This window comes from Hydra vulgaris, chromosome 11, assembly GCF_038396675.1.
Source record: "Hydra vulgaris chromosome 11, alternate assembly HydraT2T_AEP".
In the NCBI taxonomy this organism is placed as follows: Eukaryota; Metazoa; Cnidaria; class Hydrozoa; order Anthoathecata; family Hydridae; genus Hydra; species Hydra vulgaris.
The window spans coordinates 30,412,846-30,437,375 of NC_088930.1; the positions used below are offsets into that span (position 1 = coordinate 30,412,846).

General features: G+C 25.9%; 1 protein-coding gene across 1 annotated transcript in view; it reads right to left on the reverse strand.

Annotated features, from left to right (window-relative positions):
- Positions 1 to 666: 666 nt before the first annotated feature.
- The window catches only part of LOC100197614 (cyclin-dependent-like kinase 5), a 30,028-nt gene continuing 6,164 nt past the window's right edge, over positions 667 to 24,530 (reverse strand). The window contains 11 exon segments of the mRNA XM_065810727.1: positions 667 to 1,184; positions 1,254 to 1,331; positions 1,423 to 1,483; positions 4,977 to 5,046; positions 8,223 to 8,320; positions 8,322 to 8,350; positions 10,579 to 10,653; positions 16,165 to 16,260; positions 16,387 to 16,443; positions 17,871 to 17,931; positions 20,887 to 20,954. Of these exon segments, the coding sequence (XP_065666799.1) occupies positions 1,095 to 1,184; positions 1,254 to 1,331; positions 1,423 to 1,483; positions 4,977 to 5,046; positions 8,223 to 8,320; positions 8,322 to 8,350; positions 10,579 to 10,653; positions 16,165 to 16,260; positions 16,387 to 16,443; positions 17,871 to 17,931; positions 20,887 to 20,954 (783 nt within the window). The 3' untranslated portion in view covers positions 667 to 1,094.

Sequence of the window (24,530 nt, forward strand, 5' to 3'; positions counted from 1 at the left end):
CAAATGCGCAAATACTTTTCACCATTTTTACATTTTTTTGCCACCCAGCATGTGAACTTTTGCGAACGTTCGGCGCTCATATGAATATCATGAAATATCCACATTGTTTATTTTACCTCTATATTTTACGTATATCCAAAAAATTTTTGAAACCACATTCATGATGTCAGTATCCACTCTAAATATTGTAGAATTAAAAAAATAGCCACATTAGTTATTTTATTGTCCCGATTAAATACAACCCATTATTATTTAACAAAAATTTTCATCATAAATATGAAAATTTTAATTCAAAATATAGTTTTTTTAAATTGTCAAAATGTGATGCAATAGTGTCGAAACTGAATGCAAGTGTCGAAATGTAGTGATACAATGTCAAAATTGAATGCAAAAGTGTCGAAATGTAGTGATAGTGTCGAAATGAGGTGAGAAACCCTGTATTAAACAGCAGGAACTAAACATCCGCTGGAGTCCGTCGGAGTAGTAATGCTATGGTTCTACATCAAATTCCATGTGACCTATAAAATTTTTTGACAAAAGCACATTTTTAAAGATAAAATTTGTGAATCTTAGTAATAAATAAATGAGATTTTGTAGAAGCATTTCTCCTTTTTTTTTTTTAATTCTGTAAATGTCATTCCTTTGATGATAATGACGACCGCAGTATACTCAACAAATTCTTTTATTTGATCATTGATTTTATATATTTTACAATCTTTTATGAATGAAATAATCATAAGCATTTTTAAATCCAAAATTCTTGTTATTTTGTTTTCTTCGCCGTTTTTCTCTCGTGCGGTCTTTATATATTTTTCAGTATTTTAGTTTGATAATAGATCGTTTTTTAAATTTTACCATAAATATATTTTGAAATTCTATATTATATATAATTCTATATTATATTGTTATAAATAACGTATAATACGCAAAAGTATCTTGCTTTAATGATGATGTCTTTAGCCGAGATAATAAGATTAAGCCAAAATTGCACAAATAAAAAATATCGAAGTTGCTTCCAAGCAACAACAATTTCTAAGTAAAAACAAGTCTTTTGAGAGATAAGCAGTCTTCTTTAATTTATGGAAAGATTACTTTTATTTCGTAATGTTTATGTCAGCAAAGTAGGGATGTTGCAATGCTTCATCTGCAGTTGTTCGGTACGCAGGATTAAGAACTAAGTGACTCTAAAAACGATAGGTTTATTAAAACCCCTAAAAACTTCCAAATAAATTAAAATATATTTTAAAATAAACCTGAAGTAGATCTCTTGCAACTGAACTCATTTTTGCAACAACTACATTTAAAGATACAGATGATGTGATGTTGTATTCCTGCAATAAAATATCTTTTTTTTGAAAAATTTCTATAATCATTCATAATTAATTTGATTCAAGTTAAAATTTGAAAAACGTTTAAGTTTACCTTGTATAGAGGCAACTTAGAAACTCCAGGCCACGTGTCTTCACAGGGTGAGCCTAATAACCTTAAACAATATGAATAAAAAAAATGTTTATAAAGTTTTAATATTAATTTATAAGATTGCTAATGAGTTAACATGAAGCAAACAAGATTTTTTTTTTTAATAAACAAGGTGGATTTTACAACAAAGACTTATCATCGCTCTATCACACGACCAAAATGTTGTAACAATTAGTCATATTTAAAAAACAAAGTTTCGGATATTTAAAAATAGTAATAAATACTAATTTTAAGTAAACACCTTTAAAAATAATTTATGTATATATATATATAATATATATATATATATATATATATATATATATATATATATATATATATAAATATATATATATATATAGTAAAAAAACTAAATAATTATAACACTCGATATATTTAAAACATTACTTGAATTTCACGCAAATAGCGATCATCAGATGTTATAAATCTCAAAAAAAACAACGACAAAAAAAATATATATTAAAAATACAGTGGAGTGTCTTCTTTGATGACATTAAAGTCGTTCATCGTATATTTGTTTTCATGGCGACACTTAGACGCAAGTTCGTTTCGCTTATTTATAGTTAAGACAATGGGGATGAAAATATTTTTCCATCAAGCATAAATTACATGAAAATATTTTTGCATCAAGCATAAATTACATGACTTACCACCAGGTTTAAACGGTTCAGCCTGGTCTAAAATTTTCCACGAAAGGACAGGATTTAAACCTTTCTTTTTAACACTCCACACAAATTTAGAAAGTTCAGTAGAGTTTGACACACTTTCATAACGAAAGGAATTAATGTGCTTGTAAAGGCGATCTTTAAAAGTTTTTCTGTAAGCCCAATGTATTCATTCTTGCTGATTTGTCTTAACATTACATAAATAGATGACATTTTTAGTTAAACATTTTCCATCAAGTGGACATAAATTAATCTGTCGGCAATTGCACGTTGAAGCATTAAGGTTTGAAAAATTTGATAAAATTTTATTGTTATGTGAAGTGATGATGTTGCGAATTTTTGGAAGACAGCTATAGCTAACCTTCAGGTTGTTTCAATTAAACAGTTTTTGGAATTTATGAGATTTTGGGAAGTTTTTATCGATTAAATTTAGGAAAAGTTTGGCTACGTTTGTCTTGACATTAATTGAAAACGGAGGGTTAAACCAAATAATATTTCGTGCACGTGATTTTGCAACTTTTATACAATCATTGGCAACGGCAGTAATGTTTTCTTTAAATCCACTAGACTTGAGGGCACTGTTGCAAAAAGTAGCGGCTCGATTAAAAACTTCATCACTTCTTATACGATTAAATATCATTGAGGGAATAGCTTTAAGAATATTTGGAGGATGGTTCGAATTAACATTGATATATAATGGGATGTCACCTGCTTTTCTATATGGCTGATAAGAATTGTCAGACAAGTTGAGCGAAATGTCAAGAAAGTTAGCAAATTAGAATTTATTGTTATATTGAGTTTGAATTTTTCTTTAAAAAGAATGATAAGATTTTTCTTTATTATTTCCGATTGCGGTCCACTAATACCATTGAAACAGCAAAGCCCGTCATCTCTATATAAACCGTTGGTGCTTAATCCGTATTCTTTGCTGATGGTATATAAAATAAAAAGGCCTACCAGCAGTTCACACAACTCGGCTCCATCAAAGCTTCCCATTGTAATGTCAAAATCGGAATCTCCTGATTTTTTTAACCCACATATTATTTCTTGTAAAAAGTAAGGATTTTCTAGAATGGTAAATAATATCAGTTGTATTATCTGAAATTTGAGTAAAATTTTTGGCGTGAGTCAAAGAATCGTGGAGAAGCTGTTTAGAAATGGAGGGGTAAAAATCAACAATATCATATTGCACAAAAACACAGTTTTTTTTTGTCATTGATGCCATGGAACCATTAAACGTCATTTGTACTACGCCATTGATGGACAAGCGTAGCATTTCTAACTTTCTTGTTAATGTCGTCTAGTAAAGATTTGCTAACTTTTCCTAGCTCAGGCTTAGCAGAGTTGATTAATCGGCACTGAGGGTATTGGCAAAATTCTCTTTGCGGTCTTTTACGGTAATAAATGCTGTTTTCATAGCAAGACGTTCTAATCGATCATCAATACCCAAATTTGTTGCTATTACTTTAGCTTCCATGTTAATATTGTTGTATTGTGTTGTATCAGACTTTTTATGTTTTAGTAATATTATCGATATAAAGTTTTTTATATGAAGGTTTATCAATTTCATAAAGATTTCGAGTTTTATCCGCAAAAATAAACAAGTCTTCCGAAGATTTAATTTTAGCGATATCATTACTTAATTACTAAAAAGAGATATTTTTTAATATATTTAATAAATCATGCTCAAAACTTACAAGATCGGGGTGTCGCGGTGGGCATTTTCTTGTTTTAAGATCGCAATGATAAACAAACTCTTGGTTGGGGTTCTTATCGCACATCAAAGCTTTCCACCTCATTCGTTTTACAACAAGCTCTATTTTCTCTGTTAAGCATTTTAAATATAGTTTTTTTGTTGGAATTGGTATGTTCTTCATTGAGAAGTTGAAATAATGCTGTTTCATCGTTAGAATTATTTATAATAACCAGATTTATTGGAGAGTGCTCAACAAAAAGGAGCAATAATATTGTAATAATTGTGTAAATATTTCTTGTTAAAGAGTGCTCTTGTTAAAGAATGCTTCTTCTTAAACACCATCAAAAAATTAAAAAAAAGTAAAATCAAAAAAAATTTATTGCAAAATTTGTGTTTTAATAACATATAAAAGCATTGGGTTTTAAAAATTCATTTTTAATTTTACTTGTTGTTATTAACTTATTTAAAGGAAAGAAAAAATCACTACTAGCTTTCTCAGGATGATAAAACACACAGTCTGGAGATTCCAAACTCTTTGATGACTATATAAAGTATCTAAAAAATTCTAGGTAAACTTCGTTCTCAGATTCTTAAATTAAACTATTATTTGCACAACAAAAGTCTTTTAAATAAATTATAAACATTTTCAGCAGCCATTAGCATCTAAAAAAACTTGGCAAATTTAGTAAATTAATAACAGAAATTGAATAGTCACTTAATGGAAAACAGTTTGCAAGTGCAGATTTATGTACAACCATGAAGCAATTATTTATGCAGCAAATATGTATCAAGTTTCCCAGCAATAAACAAAGGAGTTTTCTTTGTAACCAAGAAGTTTAAGTCTTTAAATTGTTGTGATTAAAGAGCATACTGATGATTAATGATGATTAAATCAAATTTACAGTACAAAATTAAAGTTTCTTGTAATTTTAATAATTCTCTGTACATCAAGGTTTGAATTTTAGAGCTATAGTGCTACAAGTTTTAAAGTTAAAAAAAACATTAATAGTGGCTATCTCAACCTTAGGGAAATCAATATTTATAAAAACTAGATTAAAATGCTTTGACAAAAAGAGATATAGACAAGAATTAGTATTGTCCACAATTACATATAGTTATATAAATTAAAATAATACCTAAATATTCTTTTTAGTTGATCATCAGTATCACTTCCTGGAAATAATGGGCGACCTGCATTTGCAATTTCTATTTTAAAAAATTATAATTGAAACATGCAACATCTTTCTGGTATTAATTTTGACATTTTTACAAAAACATAGTTGTATAGTTTGCTATAAAAAAATAATAAAAACAAATAAATTTAATTCGATAAAAAGAACTGAAAGTTCTGATTTGCTCGCAACAAACATTTTAGAGAAAAAAAAAATTGTTCAAGATTTTAATTGTAGATGTAGAAGATAACACTGGATTACCAAAAGTTATTAACTTTAAGGTTTGTAAAAAAGTTGTTGAACTAAAAAATACCTCAAGTTTTTGAAGTTAAACAAGTAAATTATTATGTGTAAATTATTTCAGGTATCAAATAAAAATATATTATTTGTTAAAAAAGTTTTGTACACACAAAACTTTAAAGATTTTTCTTCTTCTTTATCTTCTCGATGGTTAAAACAGCTCCGATAATTCACATTGTTAGGTTACTAGGGAAATTGTTGGGTTACTAGGGAAATTGTTGAGTATATTTTTAATTTAAAATGGTGCACATACAAATAGAGATTTTTATCAAAAATCTTCAACTTCATTAAAAATGGATTCTGACATAAAAAAACGATTGCTTTAAAAAAACAAACAACTACTTATTAATTAAGTCCAAAGTCCAAAAGATGGATAGTTTGTTCTAAATTTATAACATAATCAGGAGCATAATATGAGCTTATGTATCAATATGTATTGCACTATTCAGCCCTCGGAATTAAGGTCAGCATTCTGTAATTCTGACCTAACTGTTGACCTAAAAGTGTCTAAGGTCTGCGATTTTTTGCCATCTTCTAAGTTGTTACGATGAAAGATTTTTGTTAAAAATTTTGTGCCAACCTGATGCTGATCAAAAAAAAAGTTTTTTCTAATTCCAAGGGCTGACTAGTTATCAATTATACAAAAATAAATACTTTGAAAATAAATAAAAAAATTACATTTAAGAGCTATGGATATATATTCTTGACTCTGCATTCAGATGGTCATTGAAGGATTAAGGATGCATTCAGTTGGTCATTGAAGATGTAATGATATTTTATTTTCTTAAATAACATAATGTAGTTATCTAATACTTTCTATTAAAAATAAAATATTATTACAAGTTGCATCAAATTCTTTTACAAACATAAAACTTTTGTTGAAAAATAGATTACATTAGTTAAACTCCTGATATATTACACAAAAACTTTTGGTCTACTTTTAATTACGCTTATGTATTAAATTTTTCTATAAAATTTCATATCACGTCGTCAAATCATGTATACATTTTTGATAAGTAAATAAACTTTCAAATTTGAATATCATATATTAATCTTAGTGCTAACTTGAAATATTTAGAAGAAGTAACTGTGGTTATTGAAACATGGAAGCTTTGCATTCCTTGAAAAAGAACTGTCAGAAATTAAAATGATTTATTTTGTATTTCTACTTTGGTGTTTTAAACAAGTAACTTTGCATTAAAAGTTTTATTATGTTTAAACCTTTGATCAAATAATTTAAACAAGATATATTCACAATGATTTCATATATATATATATATATATATATATATATATATATATATATATATATATATATATATAATATATATATATATATATATATATATATATATATATATATATATATATATAGAACTCTTAACTGGTTGTCAGAAAGTTTTTCCGTATTTTGTTGACAAAAAGTAAAAATTAAAATGCAAGACTGGACCTTTTTTTTTATTAATTGATAGACTGCCTGCCCCAACCAAACCCTCAGTCGATGTAGCAGCACTCTGTTGCGAGTCAGGCTAAAAGATAGTAGATATAGCAGCACTCCTTTGCGAGTCAGGCTATTTGTCAGAAAAAACATTTTGGTCAATAAAATTTGCATTTTTGCAGTTTTTTTAAAAAACGATTAATTTGTAATTAAATTAATGGTTTTTACTTTCTGACAACTCGCAAATGTTGGACGAAAGTCAAAAGTAATTAAAAGTGACGTATTTGTTGGCATAAGAATCATTTTTTTCCTTCTGTACTCCCCAATGCAACAAACTATATATATATATATATATATATATATATATATATATATATATATATATATATATATATATATATGTAACAACATCTACGGGTTGTGTGTGTATATATATATATATATACATATATATATATATATATATGATTCAAATGTAATATTATTTTCTCAAAAACTAATGTGCATTCTGCCATGTATAGATCTGATGGCAAATTTTGATACTTAAATTCGTCTGAGGCTTTATAATGTTTTGCAAATTTTTAGTTCACCCATTAATACTTGCCTATACTTCATTTCTCCATCAAGTGACTTTTAGAATTTCTTTGATGTGATAAACGTTCAGATTTCCTTTTTTGAAAAACTCTTTGAATGAAAGACTAATTGCATTTAAACTTTGATGCTAAATCTTGTTGAGACTGAGTTAGATTTCAATGAACTGAGTCAACTATCAATTTCGCCTCCTTTTTGTCATCTTGATTTCCAGCCACTTCCTTGTTTTTTGTTTATAGTTTCATTCTCCTTATAATGTTTTAATATCATTAGGTGATTTTGGAACTTTAAATACTTTTGAAATTATTGAATATGAGCATGAGAGATTTTCTATATAAAATTTCAAAATATTTTTTTGATTTTCAGACATTTTATTCAACATTACAAAAATTTATCACATGTAAACATACACCCACTTACAATAAACTACTTAAGTATGCATCATTTAAAGAAAAAATTATTAGTATTGATTAAGTGATTTTTAAGACAACTCTACTTAAAATTGTCCAAAATATAACCAATCATGGTTATCTATGATATCTTTTTTTTTTGTAATTCACCTCTCCAAGGCCAAGAAGGCCACTACAGATAAGGAGGCTACTTGTGGTTATCTGAAACACGAACCTTGACGAACAAAGCTGCTGCGTGGAGGAAGGTGAGCGTGGTACTACCAGGGACATGGTGGGAATTGAACTCGGAACATCTCACTTATGAAACGAGAACTCTACCACTACACCACTACCGCATATGTTATATAAGTGTATGTTATATAAATGTATGATTCAAATATAAGATAAACTATGACTACATAATTATACTTTTTTCAATAAATACAAAATGTCAACAAGTATAACAAATAGTTTTAAATGTAATTATTTAACCTGCAAATATACAGCCTGCTGACCAAATATCAATTGAAGTTGTATAAAGTTTGGCACCCATAAGGACATCAGGTGGACGATACCATAATGTAACTACCTAAAATATGATGATACCATAATGTGATTACCTAAAATTTTAGAATTTAAAATTATTTTACTCAAAAACACAAGAAACAAAAAACCTTAATATTAGCTTTAAAAAAATAAAATGAGTATAGGGTTCGAATTGCAATATCTGGAAATGCTTCCAGTCTTTAATTTTCTAGCTTTTTACAAACCGTAAATTCTGTTTTTATTACTGAACTCAATAGTTGTTATTCGATAAAAAAATATTTATATTGATCTTGAATTATGATATAAAATCTCATTACAAAACCATACTATTATTTTTATTTAAAATTATGATTTAAACTTTATTATTTAATTCGTTTTATAAATCATCAAACAAAACTAGAAAAATAAAGTACCATGTAATTCTTAAAAAGAACCACTAATCACAAGTCTGAAGAAATTTAGCAATGATTAAATACTTTAAATAAAAGAAATCGTGAAGTAAAATATAAAATACTTTTATATCTTATTTAAATCTTATTCAATATTTACTAATAAATTAAATACTCATAACTCTTTTGCAGGTATGTGCACAAAATTAAAGACAGAGGATTTAAAATTTAGACTTTAGTAATTCTTATAGTAATTCTTAATTCTTTTAGTCAATTAATTTTAGTAATTCTTCTTTTTTTTCTATAACTTTTTAATTATATTCCTTAAACTACCTGGTGTTTAAACTACCTGGTGTTTAAACAACCTGGTGTTTAAACTACCTGGTGTTTAAACAACCTGGTGTTTAAACAACCTGGTGTTTAAACAACCTGGTGTTTAAACAACCTGGTGTTTAAACAACCTGGTGTTTAAACAACCTGGTGTTTAAACAACCTGGTGTTTAAACAACCTGGTGTTTAAACAACCTGGTGTTTAAACAACCTGGTGTTTAAACAACCTGGTGTTTAAACTACCTGGTGTTTAAACAAACAATTAAAATATGTAAGTTTTGACTGTTATTATTTTTGTAGTAGTAAATTTATTGTTTTGTTTTTTCATTAATGTTTTCAATATGATAAATTTGACCGTTTCATTAAAACAGTGTTCACCATTTTTAATAAACTGAGAATTTAATGGCCAGAAATATTTCCAGAAATTGCAATTCGAAATCACTTAATTCGAGCATTGGAGTAGCAATTGAAATTATTTTAATAACTTTTTACTTATTATTATTTTTATTATTTTACTGAAGAAAAATTTTGCCTGTTTTGCATAGCAATAGGATTTTTTTTAAAGTTACAGTGTTATGACATTTCTTATCCAGCCAAAGTTAAAGTTACAGTGTTATGACATTTCTTATCCAGCCAAAGTTAAAGTTACAGTGTTATGACATTTCTTATCCAGCCAGAGTTACAGTGTTATGACATTTCTTATCCAGCCAAAATTAAAGTTACAGTGTTATGACATTTCTTATCCAGCCAAAATTAAAGTTATAGTATTATGACATTTCTTGTCCAAAGTTACAAGCTATAAAACCTTACTAATTACAAATCTTATAATTCAATAATTACTTTAATAATATAATAAATATTTATTTGGTTGCTAGGCACATTTGGATTGTTTCTGAATTTATATTTTATACTAAAAAAAATATTTAATAGAAAAAATAATCAACCAGTATTTTTTTTCTACTGAATTATATTCCTGCTTGCAGGTTTAGTATTTGCGGCATGAGATATGACCATGATTTACGGAAACATCCAATAAACTTAAATAAATTTTATAAAGTAACCAGTCTTCTCTGTTTAGCCAGCCCTTTCGCGCTCAAGTCTATTCGCGCTCGCCCACACGTCCGCAAAAACTTTAGCTAGCGCATAAAAAAGCGGTTACCAAAAAAAATAATTGCAATTTTTTTAAATTGCAAAAAAACTTTTTTGTTCATTTGTTTAACTTTTACCAAAAATAGCTTTTTTTTACCAGTCTTTTTTAAAATTATTTTATCTAGTATTTATTCAAAGCATTCATTTCGCCATTTTTATTTTAATTTAAATAGCAGAAAAAATGAATTTTTAAAATCGCGCAGGCTAACTTAAAAATAACCATCCTGCCAGCGCTTTTTCATGTGCTGGCATTAAATTTCAAACGGAGAAGACTGAGTAACCAAAATAATTATTGTATGGTCTAAATGATAATAACATAATTCATAGAATAATCTTGTTGACTTAAATTTAATACAATATTTGGTATTAAAAATTTTTGATATTAAAAATGATTTTATATTTACTCTATATGCATTTACTATGCGCATACTTACTTCAGCTGAGAAACATCTCACAGGAATTCCAAATGCTCGTGCTAAACCAAAATCAGCTAACTTAAGTTCTCCATTCTAAAAATCAAATTTCTTAATTCTTCTTATAGTTAAAAAATATGAATTTTTTATGATTTTGTTAAACAAAGTTTGTAAAATATTTAGATAATAAGTCTATCAGTCTAAAAACATTGTGTCCATTAGTCACATTAAAAAAAAATATTGCGCAAAAATTTTTGTATTTGTATCGAATATCTATATGATTATTAAAGAACTAAAACTATTTTTATTTAAAAAAAACATCTGAATGTATATATATATATATATATATATATATATATATATATATATATATATATATATATATATATATATATATATATATATATATATATATATATATATATATATATAAACACTCTTGCTTTGTCCCCTTAAATTTTTACCATAAAATGTAAACTTTATGTTTTTAAAAAAAAAATTCAGAAAAGAGGAAAAAGTTTAAAATCTTTTTTTTAATTTATAGATTGCCTGCCCAAACAAAATCCTTTGGTCTGTGTAGCAACACTCCTTGCATGTTCTACCTATTTTTCAGTTGATGTATGTAAACAGTAAAATAATAAAAATAAAAACATATAGAATGTTTTTATTTTTATTAAAAAAATAAATAACATTCCACTCTATAAAGTTGCAATTTTGTAGTTTTTTAAAAAACAAAAACTTTTAATCTGTTTTCCATTAAATTTGATGATTTTTACAAATGATAATTTTACAAATGATAAAGTTCCAGTTATTTTACAAAATCAATTGATAACTGTGTTTCCAGACTAGTTAAATTTTATGACTATGATTAAATTTTACTTGATTTTGTCACTTTTAAAGACAAAGAGTCGTTAAGAGCTATTTTTTAACACAAACAATAATTTAAATGTTAAACTATAGGTATACATATATATATATACATATATATATATATATATATATATATATATATATATATATATATATATATATATATATATATATATATATATATAAACATATCAGCATGAAAAATAACTGCCGGTCAACAGTCAACGGCCTGTCTGAAATGTCTAAAATTGCTATTTTGACCTCCCCAAATGAATTCTTACCAGCCATGTTTGACCGGTTTTTAAAAAAACAGAGTTTTGAAAAGCAATGTTTTACAAATAATCATGATTTAATTTGGAAAATGCATATACTAAAATTTCATAAAACCATCTTTTATGAAATTTTAAATGAATCAGAGTTTTTTAAAAGGGAGGATTTGCTTAAGAAGTTTAGAGCAAACCCGACCTTTTCAATAACACTGAATCAAATAAGCATTTAAAATAGTTTTATTGTGTACGATAAACTTATCTTTTTTTTTTTTTTTTTTGCTTCACTTATTTAAATTACTTTCATTTTAATGGTGGTTAAAAAACCTATATTTCATAAATGATTTAAGTTCTTATTATTGTTTTAACAAAAATATTTAATATACCATTTTTATAATAATATAAAAGTATACAATAATTGCTGTATTTAACTGAGAACATTTTTTCTTTTAACTGTACTTTGTGACTTTTTTCTTTTTCTTTAAAATTTTTTATTTATTTTCTCATAAGTTTTTGTTCAAATGTAATAAATGTATGAGCGATTTTAATTTAAAATTTTGTATAATAGGATTCTTAAAAATATATATATTTAGTAAAATCTCATTTTATGTAACACTAGTAATTTTTGTAGTTGTGTTTTATAAAATGATTATTTTCTTAGTATTTGTATCAAGTTTAAATAGTTTGTGCGCACAAGTGTCAATAATGTTATTAACAACTTTTTAAACCAGTTTTTAAAATGAGCAGAGAAAATTTTATATCTCAGCTCATTAAGATCAGATAAAATTATTATTTAAAATTTTTATATACTCTTGCATGGTTGTCTTTAAGTTTTTACCATAAAATGTCAGTTTTAGGTTTTTTTTAAAAAAACTTTATTTTTAAGACTGGAAAAACTTTTTTTTTATTATTATTATTATTTGATAGACTGCCTGCCCCAACCAAACCCTCAGTCAATGTAGCAGCACTCCGTTGTGAGTCAGGCTATAAGATAGTCAATGTAGTAACATTCCGCGCATGTTTTACAATAAAAAAATAAAAATAAAATATTCAATGTCTTTTATATTTAAAAAATAAAATAAAAACATTCAGAATATTTTTAAAAACATTCTAGTCTTTTAATTTGCGTTTTTGTGGTTTTTTAAATTTAATTACTTCCCGCAATTAAATTAATGCGTTTTTTTATAATGTAACCTTAATTTTGTCAGTTTAAATACCACAAACAAGCGAGTGCTGTTTTTTACCACAAACTGTATATCTAAGCCATTTACTATAGGAATATGGTGCATCCATAGAAATTTTGAAAAAATCGTGATTTAAAAAATTTTTCTTTTGACTGTTTATGCCTATGGATTATTATAATATATACTTTATATGTTCTAAAATTGATTACGCCAGTAACTACTTTGAAAACGTGATTAAAACGATGTTATTGACGTAATGCAACTTTAAATAACAATGAATTACATTAGCACAGAATTTTTTATTTTCATAATTTGAAAATTGAACTTCCAAGCATGAGGTTTACTTTTAAAAAAGTAAATTACCAAGCCATGAGTTTTATTTTTTAATTGTTTAATAATCAAGTTGCTCAAGTTATATATAAATAGTATAAAAAGAGTAATTTTGTTTTTACCACGTAAGACATAAAATCGTAAGTCTACAAAATGGAGGAAACAGAATCCATTAAAAAATGCCTTAGTTGGATCTCCAGAACAAAATACTTGATCTACCCTATAAAGGAAATTTATTGAATGTTTAAAAAACAAAATGACAGTTTAAAAACAAAAAAAAGTTTAAAAAACAAAATGACAGTTTAAAAAACAAAATGACAGACTCAAATTTATTGAATGTTTAAAAAACAAAAAACAGACAATGACATGCACTTAAACTTCACATGTGAGAATACGCTTATTCAGTGTTTCATGAACCATTGCAAATATTGTATGGATGTACTTAACATTCAAATATTGGAGTATGAAATTGAGAGTTTAATAATCAAGTAACTTGGCAAAAATGGGTTAAAACTGAATTAAAAAAGAATCGTCCTAACGTTTATTGCAGTATCCAGAAAGTCTCTAAGTCTCTGGGCCGATGAGTGAATTATTATATGAATTATACGAACTAGCTCCTGATTTTTTGGATCACACATATGTAAAAATTAATCAAGCTAAACTATACCAGGCCTTGTTAAGAAGCGTTACGCAGCTTGCATTTTGCCTGCAAAAAGGCGATTTGCCTATGCGTTCAGCAGTTTTGCACTACACAAAAACTTTTATCTTTTAGAATATTTAAATTTTCTTTTGATGTCGTTAATGTGACGTTTATTGAGAAGAAATAAAGTCGAAAGAAATAAATTATTAAAAAGAGTTCACAAATTAAATAAGAAAAAATTTACTAACAGTTAATAAAATAACCAAAAACCAACTGTAAAATTATAAGAAAATAAACAAACATTATTTTACGTTTCATGAAAAAATATTTTTTTCAAAATAAAATTTAGTTCATATTTGAAAAAAATAATAAAAAAGATTTTTTAAATAAGAACTTAGATTTTATTTGTAACTCTTATTATAGTGAGAAAAAAACAAACTGTTTGTATGATTTTTAATGTGTTAATAAAATAACTTTAATTACGGTATTGAATGCGGTATTATTTAAATGCAGTACTTGAAAAGATACTAGTGACGCAATATAACCTCTAACAATGCAAAATATATTTGCTGAGTTGAGTTACTTAGAAATGTGTTACGCATTTTCACTACGCAGCGAAATCTCATAACAAGGCCTGCTATATCGTCAAATTATTGATATATGTATACAACAAACTTCTAACCAAGCTGTTGTAGGAATTGATTTTGCAGAAAACTTTAAATGCATCACTCAAAACGAACCACAAAGTGCTCATTACGGCCAGACTCCAATTTCAATCTTCGCCTCAGTTGTATATCATTGGTGTCATTTGCAGTCACTTGCAATTGCATCGGACCATCAAAAACATTCAAAAGAAACCGTGATTCTGTTTATTGATCTCATTATGGAGCAGCTGCCAGAAACAGTTCAACAAGTTACACTCTGGAGTGATAATGCAACATCTTAGTTCAAAAATAAGTATACAATGGAGTCTTTAAAAATGTTACAAAAATGACACAAGATGAAAATTAAATGGGCTTTTTTTGCACCCATGCACGGCAAATCTGTTGTTGAAGGAATTGGAGGATTTGTTAAAAGATTTGTAAAATCCAGAATTTTAGCTCAAAATATCGAAGAAACAACAGCATCCCAATTTGCAAAGGCAGCAGAAGATATGGATGTCAAGGTTATTTTGGTTGATGTTGATGAAATTAAAAAACACAAAGAGATTGGATTGCCAAAATTAATTTCTTCATGAAAAGCGTTACCAGGAATAAAAAAAAACATTTCGAAGTTCAAACAATTACCAAAAAAAAAAAGAAAGTTATTGAGAAAATTATTGGCAAAAAAATTGCACCTTGTTTGATTTAAAATATCTATTTGCTTATTAATTAGCTTATGAAACTGTAATTAGAGTGGAAAGAGAATAAGAAAACAAAATTGGATTTTTTATTTTTGGGTTGTTTGGTGCAACTATTTCTGTTCAATGTGACAGCGTTTTACGGCCTTTACTCTCAAAGTATTTATAAAGGAGTCACAAAAATATTTACCAAATTTTAAAATTAAAGCAACCGAATAGTTATTTTTTTTATTAGAATTTTTATCTCAAATTTAAAAAAAAAAATCTTTGACGTTTAAGCGCCTTTTCATTTTGGTGCCCACAGGCTATGCCCCAAAGTTTACAAAGTTTAATTATGTAATATCTTCAATATACCAATTTTATCAATAATAAATATAATTAAAAAATAAAATAAAGCTTGACTAAATTTTGTTTTTAATTCAAAGAAATTTTTCAGTTTGTTTTTTTTTCACTTTTAGAGAAACTTATAGTCAAATGTTAATATTAGAAAAATAGCAGATCGCAGCGTTACTTCAGTAACGAACATATATTTTTCTATTGAAGATAAGTATGAATAGTCTGGAAACTTTACATACCAATATTACCCATATATACAAATACATTTTGATTTTTATTATTAGGATCTAATATAAATGGAAAGTATTTAAATTAGGTATGAAACTTGCTAATGTTACATCAGTAACTGCACAACTAAATTTAAAAAGTGCATATATGAAATGCACCATATATGCATTTTTTAAATTTAAACTCGCAATAACTAAAGTTAAAATTACCTGTAAATTTGTTTAATATATATATATATATATATATATATATATATATATATATATATATATATACATATATATGCACAAACATATTTATACCCAGTATTAAAAAAATATATAATTATAAATACAAGAATATTTATACACAATATTATCAATACTTGTATTATTAAAGTAACTATAGTTAAAAAAAGAAAAATTTAAACAATACTTTATTGATAAGTAGATTTTGTGGTTTAAGATCTCTGTGTAAAATGTGCTTTTCATGACAAAATGATAAACCTTTTAACAGCTGATACATGAATGACTAATTTTTTGAAAATAAACAAAAAATATATATATAAATAGAAATGATTTTAAACATTTAAATATAAAAACATAAAATATAAAACATAATAAAAAAATCTAATCTTAAAAATTTTGTTTTGAAAACCTTAACAACATCCGGTTCAATTTCGCCTTGACAACTATCAAAGTACTTCTTTAAGTCCTGAAAAAATATTATATATATATATATATATATAAAACATTGCAATGGATTGTATATATAGTTCCATGAGAGGTGAGAAGTGATGAAGAAATTATTTAAGAACTTACCCAAACGAAGTAAGCTGATGGAGAAGATTAGCATGCTTGATTTTATCAATTGCTTTTGATACATCAAGAGCAATATTTATCAATTGCTTTTAATACATCAACAGTAATATTCATAATGACAGCAATATTTGTAACAGTTAATAAGTCAGCAGTAGAATGAAGGAATAAAAATATATTAATAAAATTAAAAATAAATAATTAATATAAAATAGTTGACTTAAGATGTTAAAAGTTTGTTTTTTAAGTTTTAATTGCAAGCATTTGCAGATAATGGTTATGAAAAATTTAAATTAAAACAAATAATTTAAAAATTTAAAACAAAAATATCAAAACCTTTATCTGACACAAAAAAAACCTTATTTAATGATCTAAAAATTGTTTAGCTACTGTGGATACCTGAGATGAGCTAAACCTTAGAAAATATATTGTAACTTTGGTTACAGCGCTGTTTTTTAAATCAAATTCTAATATAAAAACAATATTAACAAGTAAAATTAAGTCCATATTGCCAAGCAAACCAGGTGTTTATAAACTAACTTGTAGAAGCAGTAAATCTTATGTGGGTGAAACTGGTTTGTCCTCTAGATTTTTACAACACCAAAAGTCGATTCACGGAAAAAAAGAAGCAATTCTGATGTACCAAACCATAAAATTTTTTGTCAAGAAAGCATTTACCGAACTGATTTATTTGAGGACAGTGCTAAAAAGTTTTAGCCCTGTCCTCGAATAAATTTGAAAAAAAATTAAAAAACAATACCAACAAATTAGTCCACAATCTAATGAGAATGAATTTTGATCATAGCTAAAGAAATTTACTGTACAAAAATCTTAAGATGACATTTTAGTTATTTAAAGCAATTTGTCAATTAAATGTATAGTCGACTGTAATGCTTTAATTTTTTAAAACACTATAAATATGAAAAAAAAACAACCTTAAGCCTTAAATGCAATTAAACTCTTTCAAATTGATCCTTTTACCCTGTTTATAGATTTATCAATTTGTCTAGATTTTAAAAACACCTTTTCTAAACCAACAGAAAAATAACCTAATGTCTAAGTATTTTTGTTTGAGGTTTCTTTAGTCAACAGTTCACAAATACACTTATGTTTTACTATAATTATTTTTTCTTGACAGTTTAAATCTCTATTTTTATTTCTTCACTCTTTTTATTTTTATTTTGTTACATACAAATTATGTAACAAAAAACATATAACATAACAGCATAAATAAAATAACATTTGTTATGAAACAAATTTTTGAACTCTAAATGACTATAAAAAAAATACTTGGTCACCTGGTACCTAACTAAAATAACTAACCTGGTCACAATATTCAAAAACAATAGTCAACTTTTTGTCATTATGGATAACATCATAAAGCCTAAAAAACATATATTCATAATTTATTAAAATCATGGTTGTAAGCAAACATTGAGACTCAAAGAAGAGAGTTGAAAACAAAAGACTTAAAAACTCTAAATTCTATAGGTTAAGAAAACTCTATAGGTTAAGAAAATTCTATAGGTTAAGAAAATGATGGGAGAGAATTCCAAAGTATTGATGTTAGAGAAGTTATTATTAAAAGTTATTATTATAATTATTTATTATAAAAAAAGAAGTTATTTGTAGATAAAAAGAATGAGATTCAACTTTACAATAATAGAACAGAAGTTTAAGCTTAAGCAGCTCTAACTACAATGCATTTTTGGACTTTTCCTTAAAGAAAAAGGGCATCATTAAAAGAACAAGCCTTTCTGAGTTTTATTTGCAGTGATCATCCAGGTCATGTTCTAATAATCGGGAAAACATTTTGTAAAACAAAATTGAGAAAAAATCTGGAATTTATTTATTTCCCTTATACTTGCTTTAATTAAGCTTTAAACTGATCGCTTTCAGTTTAAAACTAACTTGAAACTTTTTTTTTTCTTAAACTTTCCTTATTTTTTTTTTTCTTTTATTTTTTTTTATTTTTTGCATGAGTAATGACTAAAAAAGTGAAAAAATAAATATATTAAAAAAATATTCAATTTTGCATTTACCAAAAACTTTTTGGAAATCCAGAAAACTTTAGGTCAAAAGAAATATCCATAATTCCTGATGTATCAAAAAAAAAACCTTGTTTATTTGTTAAAATTAACCAGGGACTACGAGAGCTCCAATGCAAGAACCTTAGCTGTCATTAGATGTAATTAGTTAGCTGACTGTTTTCAGCTGTAACTACAGCGGTTAGTTAATTTTAACAAAGAAAACTAAAAATGGAAAATGGATTACATTTAATTTGGGCTACTTTTTTTAAGCAATCAAAAAAAAACTTTTTATCAAGACTGGAATTCTTCGTTATCAGCAAATCAAGAATGAAGTATACATTTGTATTATCAAAGATTTAAAAGAACCCCCAAGTACCAAGACAAGTTGCATTCATATTAAAGAGAATGTTTAAAAAAAATGTTTGGGTTGAATTTTTTAGATTAAAACAAAATAAGAAACGTATACCAATAAAAACCAACTTTGTGTTTTAGTCGAAGCTTGCTTCAAATTAGTCAGAATTTTTTAGGTCTTTAAAATAAACGCATGTATTATTATTTTGTTTTTAAAATTTAATCATAATGGCTAAAGATTGTAAAAAAGTATAGATGCAAAAAAGTGTAGTTGGAAAACTTGTAATTTTCATTTAAAGAAAAAGAAAAAATTGTTTATTATTATTGATTATTTTTTAATACTGTATACATTAGTTTTAATAGCACATACATTACTTTTAATACTGCATACATTAGTTTACATTTTAAAAAATGTTGGTTATTTTGTAATACCTGTGGTGATATTTGTTGCCTTTATATCAACACAGCAAAGACTTTTTTTTTCAAGTGGCATAGTTTTATAGTATCCACATTTACACAATTGTTCAGTGCCAACATTTACACCATTGTTCAGTGCCAACATTTACACTTTTGTTCAGTGCCAACATTTACACTATTGTTCAACGTCAACATTTACAACATTGTTCAGCATCAACATTCATACAATTTAATTTTGACGCTTTAATGATATCAAAGTTCAATTTTTTTTAGCTGAAACCATTGTCAGCTATTTTGTTGTTTATTTCATCCATACAGGTTTTCTGCATCTTATTTTTAGAGGTTCTAATTGGTGTGGAGTTCCCAACATTTTAATAATTTAGTCATTAAAATCCAAATGAAATTATAACAAGATCACCTTTATATCAATATGCAAATTATCAAATTTAATCAATTTAAACTAAATCAACATAATTACTAATATTTTCTAATTAAGAATTAAAAAATTATTCAATTATCTTTAATTTTTCTATTTATTAAAATTAATTATTAATTAAAAAATTAAACACTTGTAAAAGGTCATTTTGATAGAAGAACAAAAATGTCTAGCCATAAATGACCTTGATAAAACTAGAAAAAAGTTCACGCAGTTTACATAAAAATAAAAAAGATCATTTTTATATAGTTATTATATTTAAAAATGTAAATAAAAACTTTAATTTTTTTATTCGGCTTTTCAAAAACATTTTTCAAAACTTATCTTGTGCTCTATAAAAAAGCCTTCTTATATTTAGCATTCTTCAAAACTTATAGGAAAGTCATAAGATTGATAAGAAACGCTTATATTTAAAACAAAAAAAATATATAGTGTATATAAACTTATAAATATATCAAAGATATATACAATTATTCTAACAAAAGTTTCACTAATAAAATTTAAAAAGCTAAGGTACAAATTTATTTTTTAAGCGATTTGCTGATTGTATTGATTTTTTTTAAACATTCTCTTTAATAGGAACATTTAAATTTGTCTTGGCACTTGGGGATTCCTTTAAACCTTTGATAATACAATGTATACTTCATTCTTGATTTGCTGATAACGAAGTATTTCAGTCTTGATAAAAATTTATTTTTGATTGGTTAGAACAGCTAACTCAAATTAAATGTGATTCCTTTTCGATTTTTAGTTTTCTTTGTTAAAATTAACCAGCCACTGCAATAACAGCCAACAACAGTCAGCCAATTACAACTAATAACAGCTAGGGTTCTCACACTAAAGTTCTCGTAGTCGCTGGTTAATTTTAACAAATATACGAGGTTGTTTTTTTCGGATTTATTTCATCCGGAATTATTTCTTTGGACTTGAAGTTTTCCAGATTTCCAAAAAGTTTCTGGCAAGTTTAAGTATATATGTTTTTGTAATATATTTATTATTTAACTTTTTCAGTCATTACTCATACAAAAAATAAACTTTAAACTCATGTTTAATTCATGTTAAACTGTAACTTAGATACAACGTAGATTATAGTCTAATAACCTACCTCACTATGTTTTTATGCTTCAGTTCTTTGAGGAGACAAATCTCTCTTAGAGCAGAACTTGGAATTCCCTAAATATATAATTTAAACTCAAAAAATTTAAACTAACTTGTAATTTAAATGTGATATTTATTTATCAAATGCAGTTGTAATTTGAAGTGTTTGCTGCAATCTTAAAAATAAGATTCGCAAAAAAGTTTGCATTTTATTACCACATAACTGTATTTTTAAAAAAATGTCATCACATTTACATTAAATTTTAATCAAAAACTTCTTTTAATTTATTTGCTTGTGGCAGACTTGTTATTGACTTGTGACATGAACAAATAGAAACATAATGAAGTTACGGAAAGCAAAGTACAATACATTAAAAGAGCTAGAAAAGAGTACACCAAATAAAGATGTAGCAAATTTATCTGACATTAATGACTATCCAGATATACTGAAAACTTAAATTATTTGAATATATCCAGATATTTGGATAATAAATAAGAAAATAAAGATAATAGATTGAATTTAATATTTATGGTGTTTTTAACCCAATAGTTCAATTTATTTAAATATTTTAGTAACTTACATTCAAAACTTATAAAATAATAAAACAATTATATTATTTAAATTTATTTCACTCTTAAAAAAATGCATATTTCGAAAAAATAATTGTATTGAAAGTTAAGAAATTTAAGCGAGACCTAATTTTTGCCCTAGTTAGATCTGCAATTGAAAAAAATGCAATTTGTTGCAGTAGATGTTGATTTTATTGTTAGAAATGCATTAAACAATATATTTAAATTATTTATATTTTTGTGCTGTTAAAAGCATAAGATATTTTTTCAATAATGTAATAATTGCTTTAATAATGTAATAAATGTAAAATGTTGCTCTGCTCTTCAATATGGGTAATTGAGGAAATCATCGATCTTAGTTATTGCTGCAGAAAATAATTTTGACTTTTAAGCACACTTGCACTTGCAATTTCTTTTACAACTTTCTTGACCTCATTGTGTCTAATACTGTCTATCATTGTGCCTAGTTTTGTCTATCATTGTGTCTAGTACTGTCTATCATTGCGCCTAGTACTGTCTATCATTGTACCTAATACTGTACCTAATACTGTTTTTAAATATTTCTACTTCTACAGCAATGGCGACAGATTTTGAACTTTTTTTGCAGTTTCTAATAGTAATAAGTCATCTAATAGTTAATTCAAGGTTGATATTTTCTCCTCTGAAATCTTTTGTTTCCTTTTTCATTTAAAGCTTTATTTATAGGATCTTTTATTTGAAGGAACTGTTTGAGCTTGGTTATCAATGAATTTTTTAGGACATCTAACATCAACTGCAATATCTTGCCTGTTTTTTCATTACATATCCTTGAAAATGATTTTTTGACCAAAGAGGATGATATCCATTTTCATAATTTTTCTAAGGTTTTTTATAACTTCTTGAAAATTTTGATGAGATCTACAATTTTGATGTTTTATTCTAGTTTTCAGATAATGTTTGCATCTTCAAAATTATTTGTATTCAACTGATTGCTAATGTTTCGACGGGCTGTGGCTACACTTTGCAACTTAAGGCTACAGAGTGTGACAACGAAAAATTATTACAAAGAGTAGGAAAAAGTAAACTAAAATTTACCAAAATAAAAACAAATTTTTACTTTGGGTAAGTTCATTATTTTAACTAACTATAATACTAAAGTTCCCATCTTATAATCATTTAAAGTTTATTGTTTATTAGTGATGTACTGATAGCACATTTGTGGCCGATGCTAATGAATGGGAAAAAGCCGATACCGATGCCTATGAATTTTTTAATGTTTAGAATTTTGAAAATACAAGGAAATTATCATTCCATAGAAATTCAACTTTTTCATGGAATCAGAGCTGGTAAACAATTTCTAGGACCCAAATCAGAGCCAAACCATTATTTTAAAAGATATTAGAAAAACTCAGTAAGAAAAAAAATATATATTTTTTAGTTTTTTTTTACTATGAAAAGAAAACTTTCAAAAAATAAATACAATTTTAGAGAAACGCTTTTTACTTCAATATTAAAAAGAATATTGTATTAAGATAAGCAGTTTACTTTAATTCTGTAACTCCATTAATTTATTAGTAACTTAGATATCTAAACAATAATCATATAGAAATATAGAAGGCTATACTTGAATACATATAAATATCAATGCTTAAATAGGTTACTTTTAGGTATAACAAAAGAACAACACAAAATAAAATTATTCTAAAAACAACATTATGGTAATAAAAGTACAAGTACATTCAGCTGTGTCATTCCATATATTTCAAAAATATTTAAACTGAATATTAGAAATAGATTTTTTTTAAATTAAATTAACAGACATTAGTGCATCTAAAAAAAATATCTTCACTTCATCATTTGTTTTTATGCATGTGTAGGAGATGTTTAAAATTTGGTAGCCATTTTTAATATTTTTGATATAAAAAAAACATGGATTTCTTAACATGGAGTTGTGTTAAATGTTTTTTTTTAATTCTGAGATTAAATACTAGTGATTAAATAAGATTGTTAATAAGTGATATTGTTATTATCTCAATTATTAGTTGGTACATTACTAAAAAGAAAAAAGGCGTTTTTCACAGTCACGACCGCCACTATTATAACAAATTTAGTTTTTTTATACAACCTAAATTGAATTTTTTTTAATTAGAAAATATTTAGCAAAACCATTTTAGTTGAAATGAATATGTATGTAAAAAAAAATTTATAAAATCCTTTTTTGTCGCAACCGCGACATAATGAATGCTTCGATGTTTAAATGCACTGTTTTGATGATTAAATGCGTAGTTTCGATGTTTAAATGCATCATTTAAATGTTTAAATGCGTCAAGGAAGAAAATTTAATTCGAAAAACCCTCATTAAAACACGTGCTAAAAAAAGTAACTTAAATAATTGATATAACTGTGTATTTAAAAATTATGAACTAATTTAAAATATAACTCATTTGGTATATTCTACATAAAAATACAGGAAACATATAAATATTAAAACAATGCCCAAATCGCACAAACAAGTTTCTAAAGATTATAAAGAAAAATAGAAAACTGAATTAAAAGAAATAGAAAACTGAATTAAAAGAAATAGAAAAAGAAGGAAGTAATATTTGTCATCAACAATCAACGCCAGAGCAAGAATTTAAAAAAAATGACCTTGCTAAATTACAAAAGCGTAAACTCAGAGATCTTCAAAAAGCTCAAGGTATCATTGATATTCCTCGTTCTTCTTCTAGTCAAATAGAAGAAGTCGTCTATCATTCAGGTTCGTCAGAAGCTCGTGCTGTGAACCGCCTTAAATTGGCTTTACCAAAGTCGCCACAAAAAGCAGATTATGCCATTAAACAGTTAGCAATAGAAATGGACATCTCTTTACCAGATATATCAAAGATAAAAAAAACACACCTTTTTACCTTTTAGTGTATTCAATCATGTACTAGAGTTTTACAACCACGAAGAAATATCTCGATGGACTCCAGGTATGAAAGATTTTATAAAAATTGATGGTGAAAAATTTCAAAAACGTTACTTCTTATATTTTTGTAATTTTTCACAAACGATTCTTCTAACTCATGAAAGTTTTATTAATATACCCAACGCTTTATCCTC